This window comes from Scleropages formosus, chromosome 1 (assembly GCF_900964775.1).
Source record: "Scleropages formosus chromosome 1, fSclFor1.1, whole genome shotgun sequence".
In the NCBI taxonomy this organism is placed as follows: Eukaryota; Metazoa; Chordata; class Actinopteri; order Osteoglossiformes; family Osteoglossidae; genus Scleropages; species Scleropages formosus.
The window spans coordinates 50,850,085-50,870,554 of record NC_041806.1 but is presented as its reverse complement, the minus strand read 5'-3'; the positions used below and the strand labels follow the sequence as shown (position 1 = coordinate 50,870,554).

Sequence of the window (20,470 nt, the reverse complement as noted above, 5' to 3'; positions counted from 1 at the left end):
ACAGCCATCTTACGGCCCCTGTCCCTCCCTGCGTCCCTCCCTCACACCCTTCCTTCCCCCCTCCCTCCGCCCGCAGTGACGCTCTGCGACCGAAATCTCCACACTGAAGATGGCGGCTCTCATCAGCCCGTACAAATAACAACCAGTGTAAAAGTGGGAGAGGCGAGCACTGGAGCTACACGCGTCCGTGGAGTCCGTCAAAATAAAAATAAATAAAAAAAAATAGCCCCCACTGTCGCGCTCGTGCCGCTGCCTCGAGTCTCGGACGCATCGCCCTTCCTCCTGCCGTTCAGGTGCTCGCGCCGCGCCACGCGCCCTGCTGCTCGCGCTGTGCTGCGCTGCACTGCCCTCGCGCTGGGAGAGTCTCTTCCTCCGCCGCCATTTTGTAGCAGCGAGAAGCTCTTCGTGAGGAACCGGCAGGTAGGTGTTAGGTCGCTAGCGCGATAAAAGCGCTAGACACCGGTGTTCTATTTTCTGTTTAGATATTTTTTTTTAAATTAATAGCGAGCCTGTTCCTTGACACGGAAATGAGGAAAATGCCCTGTTTGTGGCTTTTTCTTTCCTCGAGCAAGCTCGGAGTCGGTAGCGAGCCAGTTAGCTACCAGCTAGTCCACCTCGTTAAGGAAATTCAGCTAAGCTTATAATTATACGGAGGAGAAAATCGGTGTTGTTTTGTTCAGTAAACGCTGTCATGGGCCCATCGTTATGGGGGGGGGTCCCTATGTGATATTAAAAAATCTGAGGAATAAAGGTGTGGGAATGATATCATGATCATGTGTTCTTGTCAGAAATGTGTCAGATGGTACGTTTAAAAGATTTTTACACTCATAACTTCGTGTGTTAGTCGTATAGACCCGCGGGAGCCCGTGCACAGAGACGAACTGTGTGAAGTTTGCAGGTTTTTACGTGCTTTTATCTCTCACTTTTCAGTAGATGGAGAGGAGTCCAGTCCTCGCGCCGGGACCGGTCTCGCGCTCTTTACCCACAAACACACAGCTCCCTCCGCGTGCTGCGAATCATCATCATCGTTTTGTTGTTTTCCGCAAAATCGTCCAGTTGACGGAGTTATTGCACGCATTTAGCGTGGATTGTAGAAAATGGAGAGAATTGTTTTCCTGGTTCGTTAACGCAGGAGCTTTAGAGACCAGGGTCGTGTTGTGTTATGAAATCATGATCAGGTAGATGCGGCGAATATTATACAACTTGTTTAGCACAGACACACAGTGAGTGTAACGTGCATGCTATCCGTTGAAAGGGTGAAGTAACTGGTCTCCTATTTCTTTTAGTTCTCCTTTAGTTCTGCCCTTTAGCGCTCAGAATGACTAATGAGGAACCTCTTCCAAAGAAGGTGAGTTGAGCCATACTTTGCATGTTCTCTTATCTGCTTTTATTGTTTTAAATCATGTCCTGATTGTCACAACACTTGCTTGTCTCTCTAGGTTCGCCTTAGTGAATCTGATCTGAAGACACTCACCAGAGAGGAGTTGTGTGCCAGGTAAATAAGCTTAATTTTTACGCAGAAGGACAGATTTTATTCTGCAAGTCTCATACGGGTTTTTTGAGGTTTTAGCATGGACATTTCAATATCATTTTCACAGGAAAAAACTGTGTAGTTGTCTTAGGTGTTTGTTTGGCAATGTGAAACTGATTTATTGATGGCCCTTTATGTTTCAGGTGGAAGCAGCATGAAGCCTACGTCCAGGTGCTGGAGGCCAAATATGCAGATCTAAATTGTAAGCTTCTTATGTGATTTGGGGATAAAATGTGGACATTTACATTTATTCATTTAGCAGATGCTTTCCTCTAAAGCGATGTACATCTCTGTGAAAATAGAATTTGTTCATTACATTGGAAGAAAGAGAGACATAGTTGCAGATGTGATTCTTAAGTAAACTTAGTTTCTTTCCACTTTATGCACCGATGTTCGCACGAGTAGGTGTATAAAACACATTATAGATTAATCCTGATCACCTTCCTACAATTTTTTTACGTACAATTATATTTTCAAAATACTTAAAGTAATTAGAAATTGTTCAGTGTAACTCACATTATTGTTTATTTTCTGTATTAGCTAACTTTTTAGATAGGGTATTGAGAAGATTTCTGCATAAACATGCTAAGTAAAAAAAAGTTTGACCACTGACTGGGGATTTTTAATTATAATGGGATGTTTCATGCTGGGACGAAAGTTTTGGTCTTTGTGTTTTTCTGTCATATTTGTTTGTTCAGTGGGGCAATTCTAAGACTCAGACATGTTTGAAGCTGAACTTTTAAGACACTCAAGAGGCTTCAGTTTAACTCTGTAGTAAAAAATTTTCTTAATTTTGCTGCCCATTTGTAGCCAATGATCTAACGGGCCTGAAGGAATCTGAGGAAAAGCTCAAGCAGCAACAGCAGGAGTCTGCTAGGAGGGAGAACATCCTGGTCATGAGGCTGGCAACTAAGGAGCAGGAGATGCAGGAGTGCACTGTGAGTACTCCATCACATGTGACTTCTGTTAATAATGGCACTGCTGTCTTTCTCTGTTTTCTTTTTTTTTTTTTTTTTTTTGTTGGCCATATTTCCACTTAAACATCCAGAGGCTTTTACTTTGGAAAAAAAATATGGTTCAAAGCAGGCCTAGTTGCCTTAATATCATAGCAAAGAATAAAGGACTTTTATTCTGTCTTGTGGGTTTCCTGAACTGGGGCTGTGATTAATAGGGATGACTGTGAATACTGGTGTTGTATCCCAAGAGGTAAAATTCTTTAACCAGCACAAAATGGATGAAAACAAAAGCATTTGCCAAGAATGTTTTCATAAAGAAATAACAGCTGAAGTTTGAATATGATCAGATACTGTCTCAGTCATAGTCAATGCCAGGCTAGCAATGAAGCAAAGTTATTTCAGTGACTTCCTGAGCAGTATGTGGGGAACCCAGATATTATGGTTTCGGGGTAGTATGGCTGCATGTCACCTTAATTTGACTTAACACTAGAAATATCATTAAGAGAAAATAAAAAAATTTTGTGTAAGTACCCCCAGGGATGAAAAAAGTATGTCTTATGTACTTTACTACTTTTATAAAGGCTCAGTGCTGGAGCTGCTATCTGATGCGTACATTTTTGTGGTTGGGTGTGTTTTTGTACCAACATTTGAAATTGAATTACAGTTTTGTGGATGTATTTATAGAATCTCTTCCCAAGGTTTTGGTCTCGACTTGCAAGGTTTTCTTTTTTCCCCAGCACCTAACAGCCTATGTGCTTTTACTTTTACTGTAGATGTCAGGCAGCTTTATCCCTTTTTATTTGCACTTTAATGAGGAGTCTAGATTTGTTGCTAACTGGACAGTGATGAACTCCCTCAAGCAGAGTGACTGAGTTTCTGAGTTCAGAACACAGAACTCTTTATTGCCAGTATAGATACTTCCTGGCTGTTCTCAGCATATATAGATATGTTTTGTGAGAGAGAGAGTGCAAGTTTTGTGAAATTTGCAAATAAGAGAAATAGGAAAACATTTTAAATAGGGTCTGAAGAGTGCTTACTCCAAATAACTTCTTTATGCGCACTCCACTTTTTCTTATTATGTCAATATTTTTAAGATAGAGTAGTGTTGCCAAACGGCACAAGTTCTGCACCCATGTACTTATTCATACTGAGGATAAGAGCCTTTTTGGTATAACATACGAAAGTACTTCAGGTGTGCTGTCTGTACCACAGCACAGCTTCCAGCAGCTAGACAGGAGGAATCACATTGGGTGTTGGGTGGGATAGCACAGTAGCATGGTGACCCTACTGCAAGGTACTTGTTTGCTGAATTATCTCCTCATACTCCGCAGACCCAGATCCAGTACCTGAAGCAAGTGCAGCAGCCACGTGCCGCCCAGCTGAGGTCCTCCATGGTGGATCCGGCAATCAACTTGTTTTTCCTTAAAATGAAGAGTGAACTGGAACAGACTAAAGATAAACTGGAGCAAGCCCAAAATGAACTGAGTGCCTGGAAGTTTACACCTGATAGGTAAAAAACCCAAATACTCCCAGTCAAGACCTTCCTGACTCTCCCTCTGCAGGAATGGTGGGAAAGCAGAATACTCTGTTCACCACGAGACTCAGACTTTACAGCCAGAAAAGACACATCTTTGTACTGTCCCGCTCATAACACACAATAGACAGATTTGTCAGGTGCACCTTTTGTTTGCAGCTTTCTCTCCCCTTGTTCAGAGACCTGAAGGAATCTGGACTGTTCGAAGAGGCTGTCACATCCTGCTTCAAACGCCCCTCACCCTCCTAGAACGCTGCCATGTATGGGGGAGACTGGGGGGTCTGGAGTCTGGCATGCTGTGTCTGCACATTGAGTAATGGAGGAAAAAGCCTAGCTTTAAGCCCAATTGAACATGTCAAAGAGCCCAGTAACAGTAACGGTGGAGCCCCTGTGCTAGATCAGCGCTCAAGGCACTCAGGAGCCCGCCTTGTAAGACTGTGGGCCTCCTCAGAGGTCTCTGGCAGCCCCAGCAGAGTCCTAACCAGTGACTTGATAATCTAAGACATACGGTTAGAGTTCTTCTTGATTATTTTGCCTCTCTAATTTTCTTCAAACCCGTCGCATTGACGGCAGTGTCCAAAGCAGGAGGTCAAAGTGTCGTGTGGCCCACAAAACGTGCTCCTGTTATCTGGGAACAGACTGATGAAGCTGCAGGCAGTGGCGCTTTACACCCGTGCACTTGAGCGGGCGGCCTGCTGCTGCATGTACTGCTCTCTGAGCCACGGTTGTCTTTGCCAATGTGTAACTTGTGGGCAGATCCCTCCGGCGCAGGTGAGAATGTACTTCCTGTGCAGATAAAAGGGAGAAGAATCAAAATGCTCAGCTGGTCATAGGATTTCAAATGACTTGCCAAAGAACACTCTCCTTTCTTACAAACCTCCATATACTTTCTGTTCCTGTTGCAATGTAAGTTTTAATATGGAAAGGTTATCAGCTAATGCACAGGAGATAGATTAACAATTTTTTTGCATTTGCAAATTTGCTCTAGTAAGATGTGTCTGTATATGTGCTGAAACCATGGGGACTGGGTAACGTGCAGCCCCTCTGTGTTCAAATGTGGAGAAGTGTTTCTGCGAACAGTCCTGAGCACTTTGGGAAGCTCAAATCTGCATATGTTGCTACTGTTGTCATGTTGTGAACAATGGGTATTTTAAACTGTGTAAATTATTCATTTGGTTACTGATAAAATGAAACTCAATGCATGAAACTGATCACAAAAAACTCATGATGATGGAACAATGTTATGAGCTTTGTGGTTTTAACTAACCAAGATTTTGTTGGGTTTTTCCCCCCCTTTGGTTTTTGTTCCCCCAATATTCTTTTTTTTGGTTGGGCCTAGATTTTCCTCATTGTTAAAAGTTTTTTTTTTTTTTTTTTTTCTTTTTTTTCTTTTTTCTTTTTTTTTTTTTTTTTTTTTCTTTTTGCTGGAGGACTTCAAGACATTTTTATACTGTTTAATGTTTAGACAGCATTATGCTAGGAAGTTAATTTTAATATTAACACTGATTCCTACTAGATCATAATAATTTCAGTGATATTGATGTATTTTTGCACTCAGTTCACCATAGTCTAGTATCTGTTTGTTACTCTCAGATGATGTAACGTAGCTGATAAAATAAGGTCATTTTCTGACTTAAAGTTTGTGTTAACTGCTCATCTAAAGGTCATTTTTTGTTAAAGATGATGATCCTTCTGTCACCTTCCTTATTACTAATTCACATTTATAGAACTATACAACATGCTGATTTTTCAACTGACAGTTTTCCAGCCCATACACTTTTGTTTTATTCATTGGCAGTTGAAAATCAGTCATGCATTTCACAACAGTTCTGTGCACGTTTGCACCAGTATCACACAGTACAGGAAGAGATCCATGGTAATCACTGTGATCTCGCTCATTTTGTTCATTATAGGAAAGAGCATCTAAGGCACAGCAAGAGACTGAAAATCAACTGTAAATTCAAATTTAAGAGAAGATGCTGTAATTTGTGGTTTTCTCCTTTGAACACCGAATTTTTGTGTATGGCCTTACACAAGTGTTTATGTGCACTTTGGAAATGTACCTGGAGTTTGTTCACAGGAGGGACGCTGTTTTCATGGTCGTCTTTGAAAAGGTCTGTTTGCGGCAGTATGTTTCCCATGAATTTTTTTCCTGCAAAGCTTACTGCCATTTGAAATTAAGTTTGTGCAGTTTTCTAGTTGTGAAATGTCCACTGATAGTAAATTGTAAAGGTACTGAAAGGTACAGTGTGTTGTGTGGGGTGAAAGGGCAGCATCACTGAAGGTAACTAATGAGTGTTTGGTAGATGTTTCGGCCTCAAACCTCAATCACCTGCTTTTCTTTGGTTTGTTTACGCACTGCGTAGTGTTGACCTTGTGGAGAAAAGCTCAATGTGTGATGTTAGGCTCCTTTCCTTTACAGCCAAACGGGCAAAAAGTTGATGGCGAAATGCCGGATGCTCATTCAAGAGAATCAGGAGCTGGGACGGCAGCTCTCACAGGGCCGTATCGCCCAGCTGGAGGCAGAGCTGGCCCTGCAGAAGAAGTACAGTGAGGAGCTCAAGAGCAGTCAGGATGGTGAGCCTGCACCTGTCGAACCTCTCATACCTGTCATGTTGTGGTCACACCCTGGCCTCACATTTGACAGGAGTAGCTCTGCTCACAGCTCGCTGGGGGTCATTTCAGAAGCATGTGGCAGGAGCCTGACTTTGACGCCCTTTTCTTGACCCCACTTAACAATGCTCTTCTCCCTAGAACTGAATGACTTCATCATCCAACTGGATGAGGAGGTGGAGGGCATGCAGAGCACCATCTTGGTCCTGCAGCAGCAGTTGAAGGAGACCAGGCAACAGCTGTCTCAGCAAGTCCAGCTTCAATGCCCCACCCCTGGCACCAGCCGGCCCGCCTCTGGTGAGACCCCTGGCACGACCGATACGTCAGCCAAAGACTGCAGCAGAGTGGCCAACGGACCAGCCAACGGTAACCCACAGCAGAGGACAGCAAGCGGCAGTCTCTACAAGGAGGTCAGCAGCACTGAAGAGGACTTCCCACAATCCCCCGTCTCTGAGAGCAAGCTAGCCAATCACTCGGAAGACCGACCCAGCAGGGGTGGCAGCTACATGAATCAGCTGAGCGCCGGCTACGAGAGCGTGGACTCACCCACCGGCAGCGATGCCTCCCTCACGCAGCACTCAAACGACACAGACTCAGCTAACGACCCTCAGGAGGAACAGGCTGTCAGCGGCAAGGTTAGAACTGGGGGTTCCCGCCATGCTCAGAATGGCTTGGACTCGGCGGCGAGCACACACACCGTGGTTTCGTAACGTTCTTCACACACTTTTTGTATTCAAAAGACTAAATAGTGTCATTAAACATTTGGCTGAGGATATTGTCCACGATTGTCAGGACTTACCTTTTGTTTGTGTTCCCCCCCTTGCCCCCCCTTTTTTCTTTTTTGCTTCTTGTGGTATCTCTGCCGCACTTGATATTTTTAATTGTGTTGCTAAAGGAGAACAAGAAAGACCGTAGATAAGGATCTTTTTTTTTTTTTTTTTTTTAACCGTTGAAGAACACTCAATGCTACTAAAGTGTTTGAGCACACCTGGTTCAGTGAAGCCCTCGTGCACCAAGTCGCTAATTAGAAAAAACATTTTGCATCTAGCATTTACAGTAATGGCCAATAATAACAGCCTCACCGGTTCTGTCTAGTTATTTTAAGTAGCATTGCCATGTTCAGGGTGTCCTTAGTTTTGGTGTTAATGCTCATTTTTATTTTGTTCCAATTCTAGGCAAACTTCTGTTTGACTTGTGTGTAGTTTCTACCTGTACCATGTGAAATTCCTATTATTCTGACTTCAATTCTTTTCATGTACTGACCAAATATCAATAAAAACAACTTTTAATATTATCACTGTCTTAATTTTTCCCCATGCTCTGGATTTTGTTCTGCATGCAATGGGGTCTGCATTGTCAAGTACTGGTGGACTTGGGCAGGTGACCACTGGTGTGGGCAGGGCCCTCTAGGATCAGGATTGCTTACTTCTGGGCCTCCTACTTAACCTCCTGTTGAACTTCTTCTGAACCTACTCCTGTGTTTAATACCTGTAGTGCAACCAGGTGCTTATTACGGTCCTCAAGTTCAAACCTTTTGGAAATGACACTGATGGGTGACAAGGTGTGTGCCATAAACATGCACTGTGTGAAACAGGTGTGAATGACTTTTCTGATGTTTGTAAGTTTCCCCCTACAGGCTCTACACCCTCCGCTCCAGTTGTAATGGCAGTTGTTTCATGTCTAAAATTAAACCGTAGCGCTGTAGCTGTCTCATACCTCAGTGTTACCAGGTTTGGGAATAAAAAATGAAGGTGTCTGAAACAGTGTGAAGTCATTTTTGAGCTCCATGATGCCTGCATATGTATAAAAGGGTTATCGTGAATGGGTGTTAACCAAACTAAATAAAATATTAATGTTCATAATCAGTGGAGTTAATTTTTTCTTTTATGAGTACATTTTAATGTATGAAAGACCTCTGATTAGAAGTGAGCCTTGAAGACTACTAAGATTGGCTGACGCTGTTACCTCGGAAACGACGCCCTTTCCTCCTCTTCCGCTTAGACGTGTCGCCCTCCGCAGCAGCAGAGGGCGCACTGTGAAACTGCCTTTGAAATGTGTAAGAAGGACCGCGGAACCTGAAAGGATGAAGCAAGCACCTTTTTTTTTTTTTTTTTTTTTGGACGGACCACTTTGTGCCTCGTAGTGCAAACAGTGGCACCAGTTTGTTTCTCTGCGTTCGGTGGGTGTGTGTATTTCTGTTGCATCCCGGAAAGTCAAACATGATCTGTTAGCAGGTCGCGGTCAGGGGCCGGTGACGTACAGCCACGTCGGTTCAGTGAGATTCTCTCAGACGAGCTGGTTTGCAGCTGCTCTCCCGCACGGCGCACCGGGACCCTCCTCCGTTCTGCGGCCATGGACCACGACGTAGTGCTCGTTTCTGCCGCCAGGACCCCCATAGGTAAGAGCTCCTCCGAACCGCTGCTTTACGACAGCGAACCGGTTTCTCAGGTTCACTGGCTGTGTATGTATGAATCATGTAATGAATCATCTTATTTCATACTGAAACTGAAAGGGATTTTATGACTCTCTCTATATCTTCTCGTTTGTCCACTGGTGTTTTTTAAATAAGAATGATTAATAACAGCAGCGAAAATTGATGCGACATATAATTAATTATAACTCCACCGGCGTAATCACGCAGCGCTTGTCAAATGTCACTCATTTGTCACTTTCTAAACTATGCATCTAGTATGTTTATCAGTATTTATTAAATATTTAATAAACACTGCATGAATAATAAATTTAATTCACGCAGTATATCCATGATCATGACTCTCGGTCCCTCGGCCCCAATTGGTCACCTGCAGTCGTCCGGTTTCCCAAGAAATTGATTGGCTGGAACATCGTGTCGCCACCTGCTCATCCGCTGTCCTAGGACGCTTATTGGCTGGTTTACTTCCGCAGTGCGAAAGAGCGCCGATTCGCTATTGGCTGTAGAAACGAATGGGTCAAGTTCCTGGTTGAACCTCTCAGAGGTCCTTGTCCCCTTACCACAGTACCACAGTTAATAATCATAGTAACAACAACAATAATATATGAAAACATTACAGCATCATTCAGCCGTGCAGCTCCTCTGAACCACAATACATTGTCAGTTACTGCACTACTTAGAGTAGTTTTTTATTTGTACAGGGGTGTTATTTTACTAAGTGAATTTAGGGTAAGTACCGGATCAAGGGTGACGGTTATAACCAGTACGCCACCTGTTGGCCACTATCTCCATTCCTAGGGTTCCTTTTCTGTGGCAGTCACCAAAAATAATACACTTCTTACAGGGTACTCTGACGGCACAAAGTAGGAGGTTGCATTATTATTATTATCGTTATCATTATTATTATTATTATTATTATTATTGTATTTTACAGCACTGTACCTCATGGGTATCTTACTGTCTGTAAGCTGTGGAGCTCTGAAAAGAAAAATGTTCATTCTAATTTATCCATTAGACAAAGTGTCATCAGAATAGTTTCCTGCTTCAGCTGCTTGGTTCTCATGAATATGCAAATGAAACATTGAAAATGAACTAAGGCGTTTGTTGTTTGTGGGTGAAAAAGACTGGAGGTGACGGGCCTTCTTCCCACAGGGTCCTTCAATGGCGTCCTGTCCGGCGTCCCCCTGTCAGAGCTGGGCTCTACGGTGATCCGCGAGGTTCTGCGAAGGGCCCACGTGGAGCCTCAGGAGGTGTCTGAGGTCATCATGGGTCACGTTCTCACGGCAGGTGCGTCTCACACACACGGCGTCACCGCTGCACAAGCATGCCTGTTGAGACTGTCAGCGTGGAGTCATGAAATCATCCCGTCTTCCTCCTCCTCCTCCTCAGGCCATGGGCAGAACCCGACACGGCAGGCCAGCGTGGCGGCCGGCATTCCCTACTCCGTTCCTGCCTGGAGTTGCCAGATGGTGTGTGGGTCCGGCCTGAAGGCCGTGTGGCTGGGTGTCCAGGCCATCCGCACTGGGGAGGCGGCTGTGGTGGTGGCTGGAGGCATGGAGAGCATGAGCAGGGTGAGAAGCTTTAAGGTGGAACTCGAGCAGAGTAGGGAGGTGTAAACTGTGACAATAGGACATTAGATCAGATCGACGGAAGGTGAAGAAAATCCCACATCTGGATGTTGAGGAGATTAGGATTGGAATGATGTCCTCAGTGAGGTGACACACAGGTGACCGTGCAGTGCCCCCCCCCCACTCCCCTGCAGGCCCCCCACTTGATCCACATGCGCTCTGGAATGAAGATGGGAGATGCTACTCTGCAGGACTCCATGCTGTGCGATGGGCTGACAGACGCCTTCCACAATTGCCACATGGGCATCACAGGTGGAGACCCAATGTCCAGCCGGAAGGTTGAGTCGCACAAGCTCATTCTTGTACCTGTGTTCACGTGTGTGTGTGTGTGTGTGTGTGTGTGTGTGTGTGTTCTCCGCAGCGGAGAATGTGGCCAAGCAGTGGGCTGTGAGTCGCGAGGACCAGGACCGCTTTGCTGTGTTGTCCCAGAACCAAACGGAAGCTGCACAGAAGGCCGGTCACTTTGACCAGGAGATCGTCGCTGTTACGGTTCCGTCCAGAAAAGGCAAAGTGCCGAACCCTCATCACTGACACGTCATGGGGTCCTTGCTGGAGGATGCAGAACACAGCAGGTTCTGAACACGCTGCATTTGTGGCCCGCAGGTCCAGTGGAGGTGAAAGCGGACGAGTTCCCGCGACACGGCAGCAACCTGGACGCCATGTCCAAACTGAAGCCGTGCTTCCTGAAGGACGGTTCGGGAACAGTGACCCCAGGGAACGCCTCGGGTGGGTCCTCGATTTTGTCTGGTCAGCCCTCCTGGATTCTCCCACAACTACGGTGTTGTGTATTCATGTCCCGCTGGATGATGGAGCCCACAAGTGTGGATTTCTAAACCTCTTTTGCCCCCCAGGGGTCAACGATGGTGCTGCAGCCACTGTTCTCATGACCATGTCTGAAGCTCATCGCAGGGGTTTGAAGCCGATGGTCAGAATCACGTCGTGGGCTCAAGTGGGCATCGACCCCACCATCATGGGCACAGGCCCCATCCCAGCCATTCGGAAGGCAGTAAGTAGAGCCCCGTACCCCCCGCAATCATCATTGCTATGGACTCTGAACTTGTTGCCCAGAGTAACGAGCTCTGTGTGCCAGGTGGAGAAGTCAGGATGGCACCTGGAGCAGGTGGACCTGTTTGAAATCAACGAGGCCTTTGCAGCACAATCGCTCGCCGTGGTGCGGGAGCTCGGCCTCAGCCCAGATAAGGTAACTCACCGCTGCCACCTCCACCCCTCTGCACAGCAGACAGCAGCTCACCTGCTCGTTGGCATCCCCTGCAGGTGAACATCAGTGGCGGCGCCATCTCGCTGGGACATCCCATCGGCATGTCTGGCTGCCGTGTCCTGGTGACACTCGTACACGCACTGCAGAGGACTGGCGGGAAGAGGGGAGTTGCTGCACTCTGCATCGGAGGAGGAATGGGCGTGGCCATGTGCATCGAGAGAGCATGAGGTCACCTACAGACGGGTTCGACACTCTTCCAGTAGTGCCGAATGCTTTACTAGTCTTCCTCCGAAGTGCCAAACGAGACCCATATGGACCTTGAACTGCCAAAATTGGTGTGACCCAGTAGTGTTGACACCGCATTTGTCTCTGCATTAAAACTAAATGTCGGGGGGGAAGCCGATTAACTGATTGATGTTCTTTCATAAAATTTTGCACTTCAAACATTCCTTAATGTCGTTTTGACACTAGTTTAATGAGGAGGCTCTTGGACTTGACGGTAGTTCCAGGCAAGGTGGGGCTCCAGCTCCAGGGTCACTGTGTTTTCTGCAGGGCCAGCAGATGGCAGAGTGGTTAGAACACCTGTGTTGCAGTCAGGTCCCACCTTTGAAGCCCCAGTGCAGTAGTACCCTTGAGCAACAATTACAATAAAAATTACCCAGCTGTATGAGTAGTTTAGTGTACTAACCTAATACTGTAAAACCCTGAAAACTCAGCTTGCAGAATGGAATCAGAACCACATTCAAAGGGCCTTCAGGTTAATAAGCAGAGTTTGTAATTAATACTGACATGAAAGTGACTCAAGTTCCACAGTTTGAGCTGAATGTGAGATTTAATACATACAATGTTAACTGTGCCATTACGTTTATTTGCTTTTATCCATAAATAACATGGAATAAACTGAAATGATGTAAAATCACCCAACTGCATCCATTTAGAGCTATTTATTACATGTCCAAAACAACAGTTTGCAGATGTGAGTTAAGTGCAAGGCCTACATCCTACAGAACACAACGGAAAGTGGGTGTGTGGTTGGGAAGAAGCGCTCAGTCCTCCAGTGCCCCCGACTGCACAGCATCTCTGTACGACGCGCCGCCCTCCTTCTTCTCTGGGAAGAGCTTGATGAGGTCGTCGATGCGGAGGATGGTGATGGCCGCCTCGGTGGCAAACTTCAGGCTCTTTGTCTTCACGAGGGTTGGCTCGTAAACCCCTGCCTGCTTGTTGTCTCTGGGCTTCCCGTTGATCAGGTCCAGACCGATCCTGGTAGAACAACCAAACCATTAATGAACATGCAATTGTGCACATTCTTCAGCACCAAAATTAAGGAAACATTTAGCATTGTCTGAAAGTACACATTTCTCAGAAAACACTTCATATTTAATTACATTTTCTTCACATCTATTTTAAAATGCCTGTCTAGTGGAGCAAATTGTTTCCCTCCACACCAATAGATGGCAGTAGAGTGCACCTCAGGGCAAGTGTGGATTTACCACTCAGTTTGAGTGTTTACAGCATGTGTCTGGTGTTCCCGAGTGTCGGTGATCAGAAACAAGATGAATGTTACTATTCCAGTGAACAATGAACATGGGATAGGAGTTTGTGTATACAACACATTTTATGTTGTTTTAAATCAGTTTTAAATTGGCTCGAAGGAATACAACCCACAACATTTTTTGTTATAGCAATATAACTTTTGACGGAATCCAATGTAGACATGTTTAGATTATTAACCTCTGATTGTGGGAGAAGTAGCTGAGTTCCAAACACTCCTCCCAGCTGGGTTTATAAACCCATGACCCAGTGTTCCTATAAAGACCCAAGTGGGGAGGAGTTTCCACACCTCCACAGGACCTGCTGAGGGGGTGGGAGGGGCACTGCTATAAGCTGCCCAACTCAAACATGCATTGAAGGTACGACCTTTCTCCCCTCACACTCCTGCTCTCCACATCCATGTGGGCCGCACACTCACCATTTGAGGTTCTTGCGCTCAGGGTTCACCTGTGCCTCGTTGTGAAAAGCCCTCAGCTTGGCCACCAGGTCTGTGGAATCCTGAGCAGCGTTCACCGCCAGGGTTTTGGGGATGACCAGCAGGGAGCGGGCGAATTCAGCGATGGCCAGCTGCTCGCGGGAGCCCTGCGGGAAGAGCGGTAATAAGACATAGCTTACACGCGTGTAACAAACGGGACGGCAAATGGGTCTTGTGTGCCCCGTTACCATGCTGGTGGCGTAGTTCTCTAGGTAGATGGACAGGGCTGCTTCTACTGCTCCTCCTCCCGGTACAACAGACTTGGATTCCAGCACTCGTTTGACCACACAGAGAGCGTCGTGCAGCGACCGCTCCATTTCATCGCACATGAAGTCGTTGGCGCCGCGCAGGATGATGGAAGCAGAGGTGCGAGCCTTGGTGCTGGAGAGACACATAAGGACAGGTACACACCAGCATTAGGCAGAGGGTCGAACCCAGACCGAGGCATGTCTCTAACAATCTCCCGGACTCCTTCCCTCACGCTGAACTGCGGCAGGGGGCCGAGTAATCATTTGAAATGGGAGTCTCACTTCTTAATGAGGATGAGCTCGTCGTCACACACGCGCTCCTGCACCACCTCCTCTGCCTGCCCCAACAGCGAGGCCTCAAATGTCTCCTCTCCCTCCAGGTTGGACAGGGACAAGCAGATGGTGGCTAAGAGGGCAAAATGGAAAAGGCACCAAAGTTACATGAAGCACTGAGAAGACATTACAGTTGGGGAGAAGGCAGTTTCTCCGTCTGCTCACCGCCCGTCGCCTTGGCAATACGCTTCAGGTCCCTCTTCAGGACTCGACGCACAGCCATGGCGCCGACGTCCTCAAAGTACTTGAGACACATGTCATCGATGCCCCCAGTAGTCAGGATGACGTTCGCACCAGCGGCAAGAATCTTCTGGATGCGCTCCTTCGTGATGTCCGACTCCCTGGAAGAGCCCATTTGGGACAACCTTTAGAGCTCTAGTCTCACAGAAAAAGGCCGATGACAAAACCGGAAGAGATGCGCGTTTACAAAAAGAACGATGCTGAAAACACAAACAGCAGAGGGGAGCTGTCCAGCCTGAAGTCAATCCAAAGATGGAGCATCATGGTGGAGACTTCACGCCGCACTTGCTTTCTCCCACGCGTATAACCGCTCATGCTACATCCAGCATAGCAGCAATTTAATGGGAGCTACAAATCAGCATGAACTGCACAGTAGAACCGACATTAAATTGTATAAATGCAGCCTTCCCAAAACATAAGCAATGTCCTGGTGGGTGAGATACCTCTGTCTGATCTGGTCCAGTTTCTCTGGGTCGCTAATTACCACCTGGACACCAAGTTTCATCTTGGTTTTCTGCAGGCTGAAGTCCAGACAGGCCACCTTGGCGTTGGTCACCCGTTTTACCATCCCTGCAGGACACAGTAAATCAGCACATTCCTGCTGATTCAGTATAATGCGGAAGCAGACACAGTCAACGAGCAACTGCTTGGCAGATGAGAACTTTATCGGTGTAAAGGTATAAAGCACTGTTCAGTCCAAGAGAAGAGGGGACAGCGGCACAAGGGCCCCCCCCCCCATAGCTCGGCTCTGGGCCGGTCGCTCTCTCCCACGCGTACAGCTGCAGGCCCCACAACACAGGAGCAGCAGCAAAGAAATGGGACAAAACCCCCCACATTCCTACCTTGCGATCCCACGGTACAGTTGAGGGCATAGCCATTGACCAGGAAACTCTCCTTCTGACTCCGCCCATGGGCCTTGAGAACGTTCACCGAGTTGACAGGATAGCGGGCCACGCCCTTCGTGTCCACAAACTTGACGGCCATCGCCGCGTCCACCACCATGTTGGCAAAGAAGTCTGCATCCCTAGTGGTTCCGTCAAGGTTCGTGTCCAGAAGCAGCCCAGCGCGCGTGCGCGCGCACACACACACACACACACCACCTTACTAAGACACAGCTAGGGGACCGGCTACACAATGACAAGTCAAAGGATACACGCCAATAATTTTGGACGACATGGAGGTCTTGCCTGCATTCACCAGGCACTCCCTCCCCAGGTCCTCGGTAGGGATAGTGAGGTTCTCGTTGATGTAGCGCACGGCTTCCCTGTCACATGCAAAGAACATGGCTCAACACGGAGGACGGACAACCTCCTAGTTCACGGGGACCCGCTCATTGGAGCAACGCAACACTGTAGAACTCACTTGCACGCCAAACGGTAGCCGCTGATGATCGACGTGGGGTGGATTTTCTGCTTCACCAGTTCATCCGCACTCTTCAGCAGCTCTGCAGCGATGATCACCTGACAAGTAAAGCAGCAGTAGACTGTTTAATTAGACCCTGATAAAGCAGATACTGGAAAACATGCGTTTCAAGAATTTTTTATAAAAATTCAAAAAAAGGAAAATCCCTCCTTAATGCTGAGCATGTTGATGTTTTTAAATCCGAGTCGCCAATCCCCGTTGCTTTGAAACGAGGACAGGATGTACTGCCGACGGACATGGGAGACGTGACCAGATCACAGATCCCGTTTAGTCACACACAGAGCTGCTCTCTCCCATCAGCATAGCCAGTCGCTCGTGGGAAACTGGAGCGAGCGGTACTACAACGGGAGGCAAACTAGGGTGGGGCGGTCCATCTCACCACTGACGTTGTCCCGTCTCCAACCTCCTTGTCCTGCAGCTCAGCCAGCTCACACAGCACCTTGGCGGCCGGGTGCTCCACTTCCAGGAGCTTCAGGATGGTGGCGCCATCATTGGTGATGGTCACATCCTGGTGCAGAAGAACACTGACAGTCAGTCTTTCTAAACAGACACACTGACAGGTGTAGCTTTGTGTGTTTGAGGAATGTGACAGAAGATAGTCAGATGCATCAAAAGACAGCTGAAGGACAAGTGGACAGCTGGTAGTATAGTGGGTATGGTGCTGTCTTTGGACTTGGGGGTTCCAGGTTTGAATAACACCACCTGCTGTAGTACCCTTGATCGAGGAACTTACCCTGAATTAATGTAGTAAAAGTTACCCTGTTGTATGAATCGGTAAATCGGTCTGAAGAGTTTAACGTTATAAGCCGGTGGCGCAGCAAGTAAGCACTGCTGTCTCACTGCACCCGGGCAGCATGAAAGGACGTGGGTTCAATATCCACTCAGCGTGTATGCTCTATGCATGTTCTACCCAAGTTTGTATGGATTTCCTCCAAGTGCTCTGGTTTCCTCCCAAAGTTTAAAGAGATACATTTCAACTAAATAGGTAACTACCGTGTGTGCTGCTCCGGTGTGTCAATGAGTGACTGACATAGCACAGCATGTGTGCTGTACACACTGTAAATCATTCTGCACGAAAAGCTGTCAGCTAAATACTGAATAGGGCTCATTCTAAATCACGCTGAAGAAAAGCTTCAACTAAAAAAAAAAAAAAAAAAAGAATGTAAACATCACATAAGGCCACAAGCGTCCTTTTAATAGCAGACTTCATAATTCATTCATTTACATTAATCTGACACTTTTCTCCACAACTAATTACTCGTTTATACAGCTTGGTGACTTTACTGAATGCAATTTGGGGTAAGTAGCTCGTGCACGGTTACTACAGCCGGAGGCGGGACTCGAACCTGTAACATTTATGGCCCAAACAGGCAGCAGCTCAAACCACTACGCCACCTGCCGACCCCCACCGCGCATGTTCAAAGTGCACTCTGAAGTGCCGTCATGTTCGCCACGCGCAGAGCAGACAAAGGAAGGGCCGGAAGCGCCACTCACCCCGATGTCGTCCACGAGCATCTTGTCGAGACCCACGGGCCCCAGGGAGCTCTTGACGATGTTGGCGATGGAAGACACGGCCATCACTGCAGAGACACGGTAAAAGCGAAGTTAAAACTGAAACGAAGTTATTATATCGAGGTGCAGCTGAAGAAGAGAGACGGAGAAGAAGTGAGCGTCGGGGAGGAAACTCGCCGCCGGCCGGGGACCCTCCCTCACAAAGAGCCTGACGAGCGGCGCCGGGAACCGGGGAGACGGAGGGGCCGCGGCGGGAGAGGAGCGACAGCGCCGGAGAAAAAAAGGGTCAGTTTTCACTCACCGTTCTGAGTCCGAACGGACTCACCCGTCGTCCTCTGACCGAGCACGTTTAGCGGACCCTCCATGACCGACATCTTCCACCACGAGCTGCACGCAAGAAAGGGAGGCGCGCGCGTCGCGCAGAGACTGCTGGGTATGCGGCGGATGTCTAGAAGCTTCCAGGTAGTTCGTCCTCCCTCGATGCTCGGCATTCGCGGTAAAATGCAGCTTTATGGTTTACATGCGCAATTTTACATGCGTATAATATTCCCGTTCGAGCCATATGCGTTTTGCATTCAGCAGAAGTTTACATTTCCCAAAACGTAAGTAAAATCTTGGGGTTGTGTGAACTACATTTCCCAGAAGAACAAACTTGGGGGGTGTACTTCCGGAAAACTGTGACGTTTAGAAAGTGTTTTCGTTTTCAAAAGAACAGTCGTTTCCGCTTGAGTTTTTTACAGGTGACTTGAGAAGACTGGACTGGAGTTAATCCTCAGTTTATACAAATTACGGCTTTCCGTTCTAATTCATAGAGTTATTTGTTGTTAATGACATTCAAGGAAAATGTTTTTCACGTATAATTGGTTTCATTGAAATGCTCGCCGTTTCAAACGTGCGTGTTACCATGTATTTCCCACGCCACGGTTTATTCTTGTCAGTACAGAGTTGTTCTCTCCGTATCTCTTACAAAGTTTTTACTGAAAAATGTTCAGAATGGTACACTATCGTCCAGTGATGAGGATAGGACTTAGGAGGGATAAGAGGACAGTAGTAGGAAGTCTGAAAAAGAATAGACATGATGATTGCCTCTCTTGAGATGTTGAGAACATGTAAAGTGTATCCCTAGTCACTGTAATTCATTATGATCAGTCCAACATGAGCAAAGACACTATTGAAGGCAGATGAACGCTAAATCCATCAATGCAAATGACATTTGGAAAAGAAATTAAACATTTTCCAGTTGGTCGGTACTTTGCTGGGCTTTCAAAGCCAAAGGACTTGGACCCACAAGTTTTCTTCTCCTGATTTGCTTCCTCCCTTTTTTCTCTCCACACTTGTTTGTTTTTTTTTTTTTTTTGTGTTGCTCTCACAGTTTCACCTGTGTTTCACTAGGGGGACAGAAGAGAGCCACTGTGCACAATTCACGCACCTGGCAATGAGTTTATATTAATTTCTTTATTTGACACTTTTCTCCAAATTAACTTAGAACTAATTACCCATTTGTACAGCTGGGTAATTTTACTGGAGCAATTTATGAAATTATGGTAAGTACCTTGCTCAAGGGTACTGCAGCTGGAAGTGGCATTCAAACCTGTAACCTTAAGTGCTAAAGGCACTGAAACAGCTACACTCCCATTTTCAGAAACACCTCATTTATTGAGCTGTCACTTTTCTCCAAAGCAAATTAAAATTTCAAGATGGTTGCAATGACTTCCCCATTTATACAGGTGAGTAATTTCTACTGGAGTTCTTACCATGCTACCTTATTGTAAATTAGCATATTGTGGGTTGGATTTCAGTTCTCACTTGAATTTTTTTTCCCCCCCCCCTCATGATGGGAGGGGTCAGAGTTGCCCTTACTTTGTGTGGAGGTTCAGGTCCTTTGGAGCACACAGGTCACTGCTGTAGATGTTCTACCAGTCTGCTGTAGCTGGTCCTTTCTTCAGTGCAATTGCATGTTGGGCAAAGGGCACTGAGACATGGAAGTCCAGCAGCCTGAATAAACTAATGAGAAAGGCTCTCAGTACTGGGAGTTGGGCTAGACTCCTCCATGGAAGTTGGACAAAAAACAGGAGCACATTGAGCAACAGAGTGACCCAGGTGTGAGGTTCCAGTGGGTCATTTGATGTCATTGTTGCCGATGATTACTAGGCTCTGTGATGAGTCTTCTCAGTGCCGGGCTGCTACTGACCTCCCGTTGCTAGTACCAGGTTGTCTGTGCTACTTTTTATTTTATCTATACAGGTCTAGGGTGACATTTTATTCCACTGTTATTTCTACTTTGTTGGGCATATAGTCTGAAGCCCCATGCAGTATCTCTTGAGTTTTTATCCAGAACTGTCATCACAAACATCATGGAATTACTCTTGACTCAACCCCTTTCATAACACACCCTCAGTATGACCTATTTGGTAGGAATTCCAGGCATTTACACTTATTTCATAGTTCAGTTTTGCAGAATTTTGTCTGTCTTTTGTTCTGGAATTACATACACATAAAGTTCTGGTCCCAACCCGGCAACACAGAGCACAGGGACGGAGGGGAGGGGACACACCCAGGATGGAACACCAGTCCGTCACAAGGGACTCAAACCCACTGCACCACCATTCCCCCGTTCTAGAATTAGTCTTATGTAAATTAGAAAGTAATGTTCCAAGAACATAACGTTATGGGAGTCCAGTGATTTCAGAGGTCCAGTTGTCGGCCACATGTCAATTCCATCTCATTGTGAGGTCTAGCTTTAAATAACCCCTTTGACTGTCCCTGTATATTTTGGG

The 20,470-nt window shown here is 46.6% G+C and overlaps 3 protein-coding genes across 4 annotated transcripts; 2 read left to right on the top strand and 1 right to left on the bottom strand.

Annotated features, from left to right (window-relative positions):
- The first annotated feature begins 85 nt into the window (after positions 1 to 85).
- Positions 86 to 7,585, top strand: wtap (WT1 associated protein). 2 transcript variants are annotated; one of them, XM_018730407.2, is made up of 8 exons: positions 86 to 420; positions 1,287 to 1,348; positions 1,440 to 1,495; positions 1,675 to 1,733; positions 2,342 to 2,469; positions 3,819 to 3,997; positions 6,444 to 6,598; positions 6,776 to 7,585. In XM_018730407.2, exons 2-8 carry the CDS (start codon positions 1,319 to 1,321, stop codon positions 7,342 to 7,344), a joined length of 1,176 nt encoding a protein of 391 aa, XP_018585923.1. In that variant the 5' UTR covers positions 86 to 420; positions 1,287 to 1,318; the 3' UTR covers positions 7,345 to 7,585. The 2 variants fall into 2 exon arrangements, with proteins under 2 accessions (XP_018585923.1, XP_018585924.1); XM_018730408.2 differs by lacking the exons at positions 86 to 420; positions 1,287 to 1,348; positions 1,440 to 1,495; ... (1 more) ...; positions 2,342 to 2,469; positions 3,819 to 3,997 and adding an exon at positions 5,532 to 6,135.
- Positions 7,586 to 8,752: 1,167 nt separating this feature from the next.
- Positions 8,753 to 12,833, top strand: acat2 (acetyl-CoA acetyltransferase 2). Its single transcript, XM_018730394.2, has 9 exons — positions 8,753 to 9,032; positions 10,218 to 10,352; positions 10,455 to 10,636; positions 10,828 to 10,945; positions 11,055 to 11,198; positions 11,297 to 11,419; positions 11,545 to 11,699; positions 11,784 to 11,894; positions 11,969 to 12,833. Exons 1-9 carry the CDS (start codon positions 8,987 to 8,989, stop codon positions 12,137 to 12,139), a joined length of 1,185 nt encoding a protein of 394 aa, XP_018585910.1. The 5' UTR covers positions 8,753 to 8,986; the 3' UTR covers positions 12,140 to 12,833.
- An 8-nt stretch (positions 12,834 to 12,841) lies between these two features.
- tcp1 (t-complex 1) lies at positions 12,842 to 18,119 on the bottom strand. Its single transcript, XM_018730393.1, has 12 exons — positions 17,995 to 18,119; positions 17,676 to 17,761; positions 16,561 to 16,689; positions 16,122 to 16,219; positions 15,913 to 16,023; positions 15,602 to 15,783; positions 15,203 to 15,329; positions 14,685 to 14,860; positions 14,469 to 14,592; positions 14,127 to 14,319; positions 13,882 to 14,045; positions 12,842 to 13,172 (listed from the first exon to the last, which is right to left on the bottom strand). Exons 1-12 carry the CDS (start codon positions 18,065 to 18,067, stop codon positions 12,959 to 12,961), a joined length of 1,677 nt encoding a protein of 558 aa, XP_018585909.1. The 5' UTR covers positions 18,068 to 18,119; the 3' UTR covers positions 12,842 to 12,958.
- Positions 18,120 to 20,470: the final 2,351 nt, after the last annotated feature.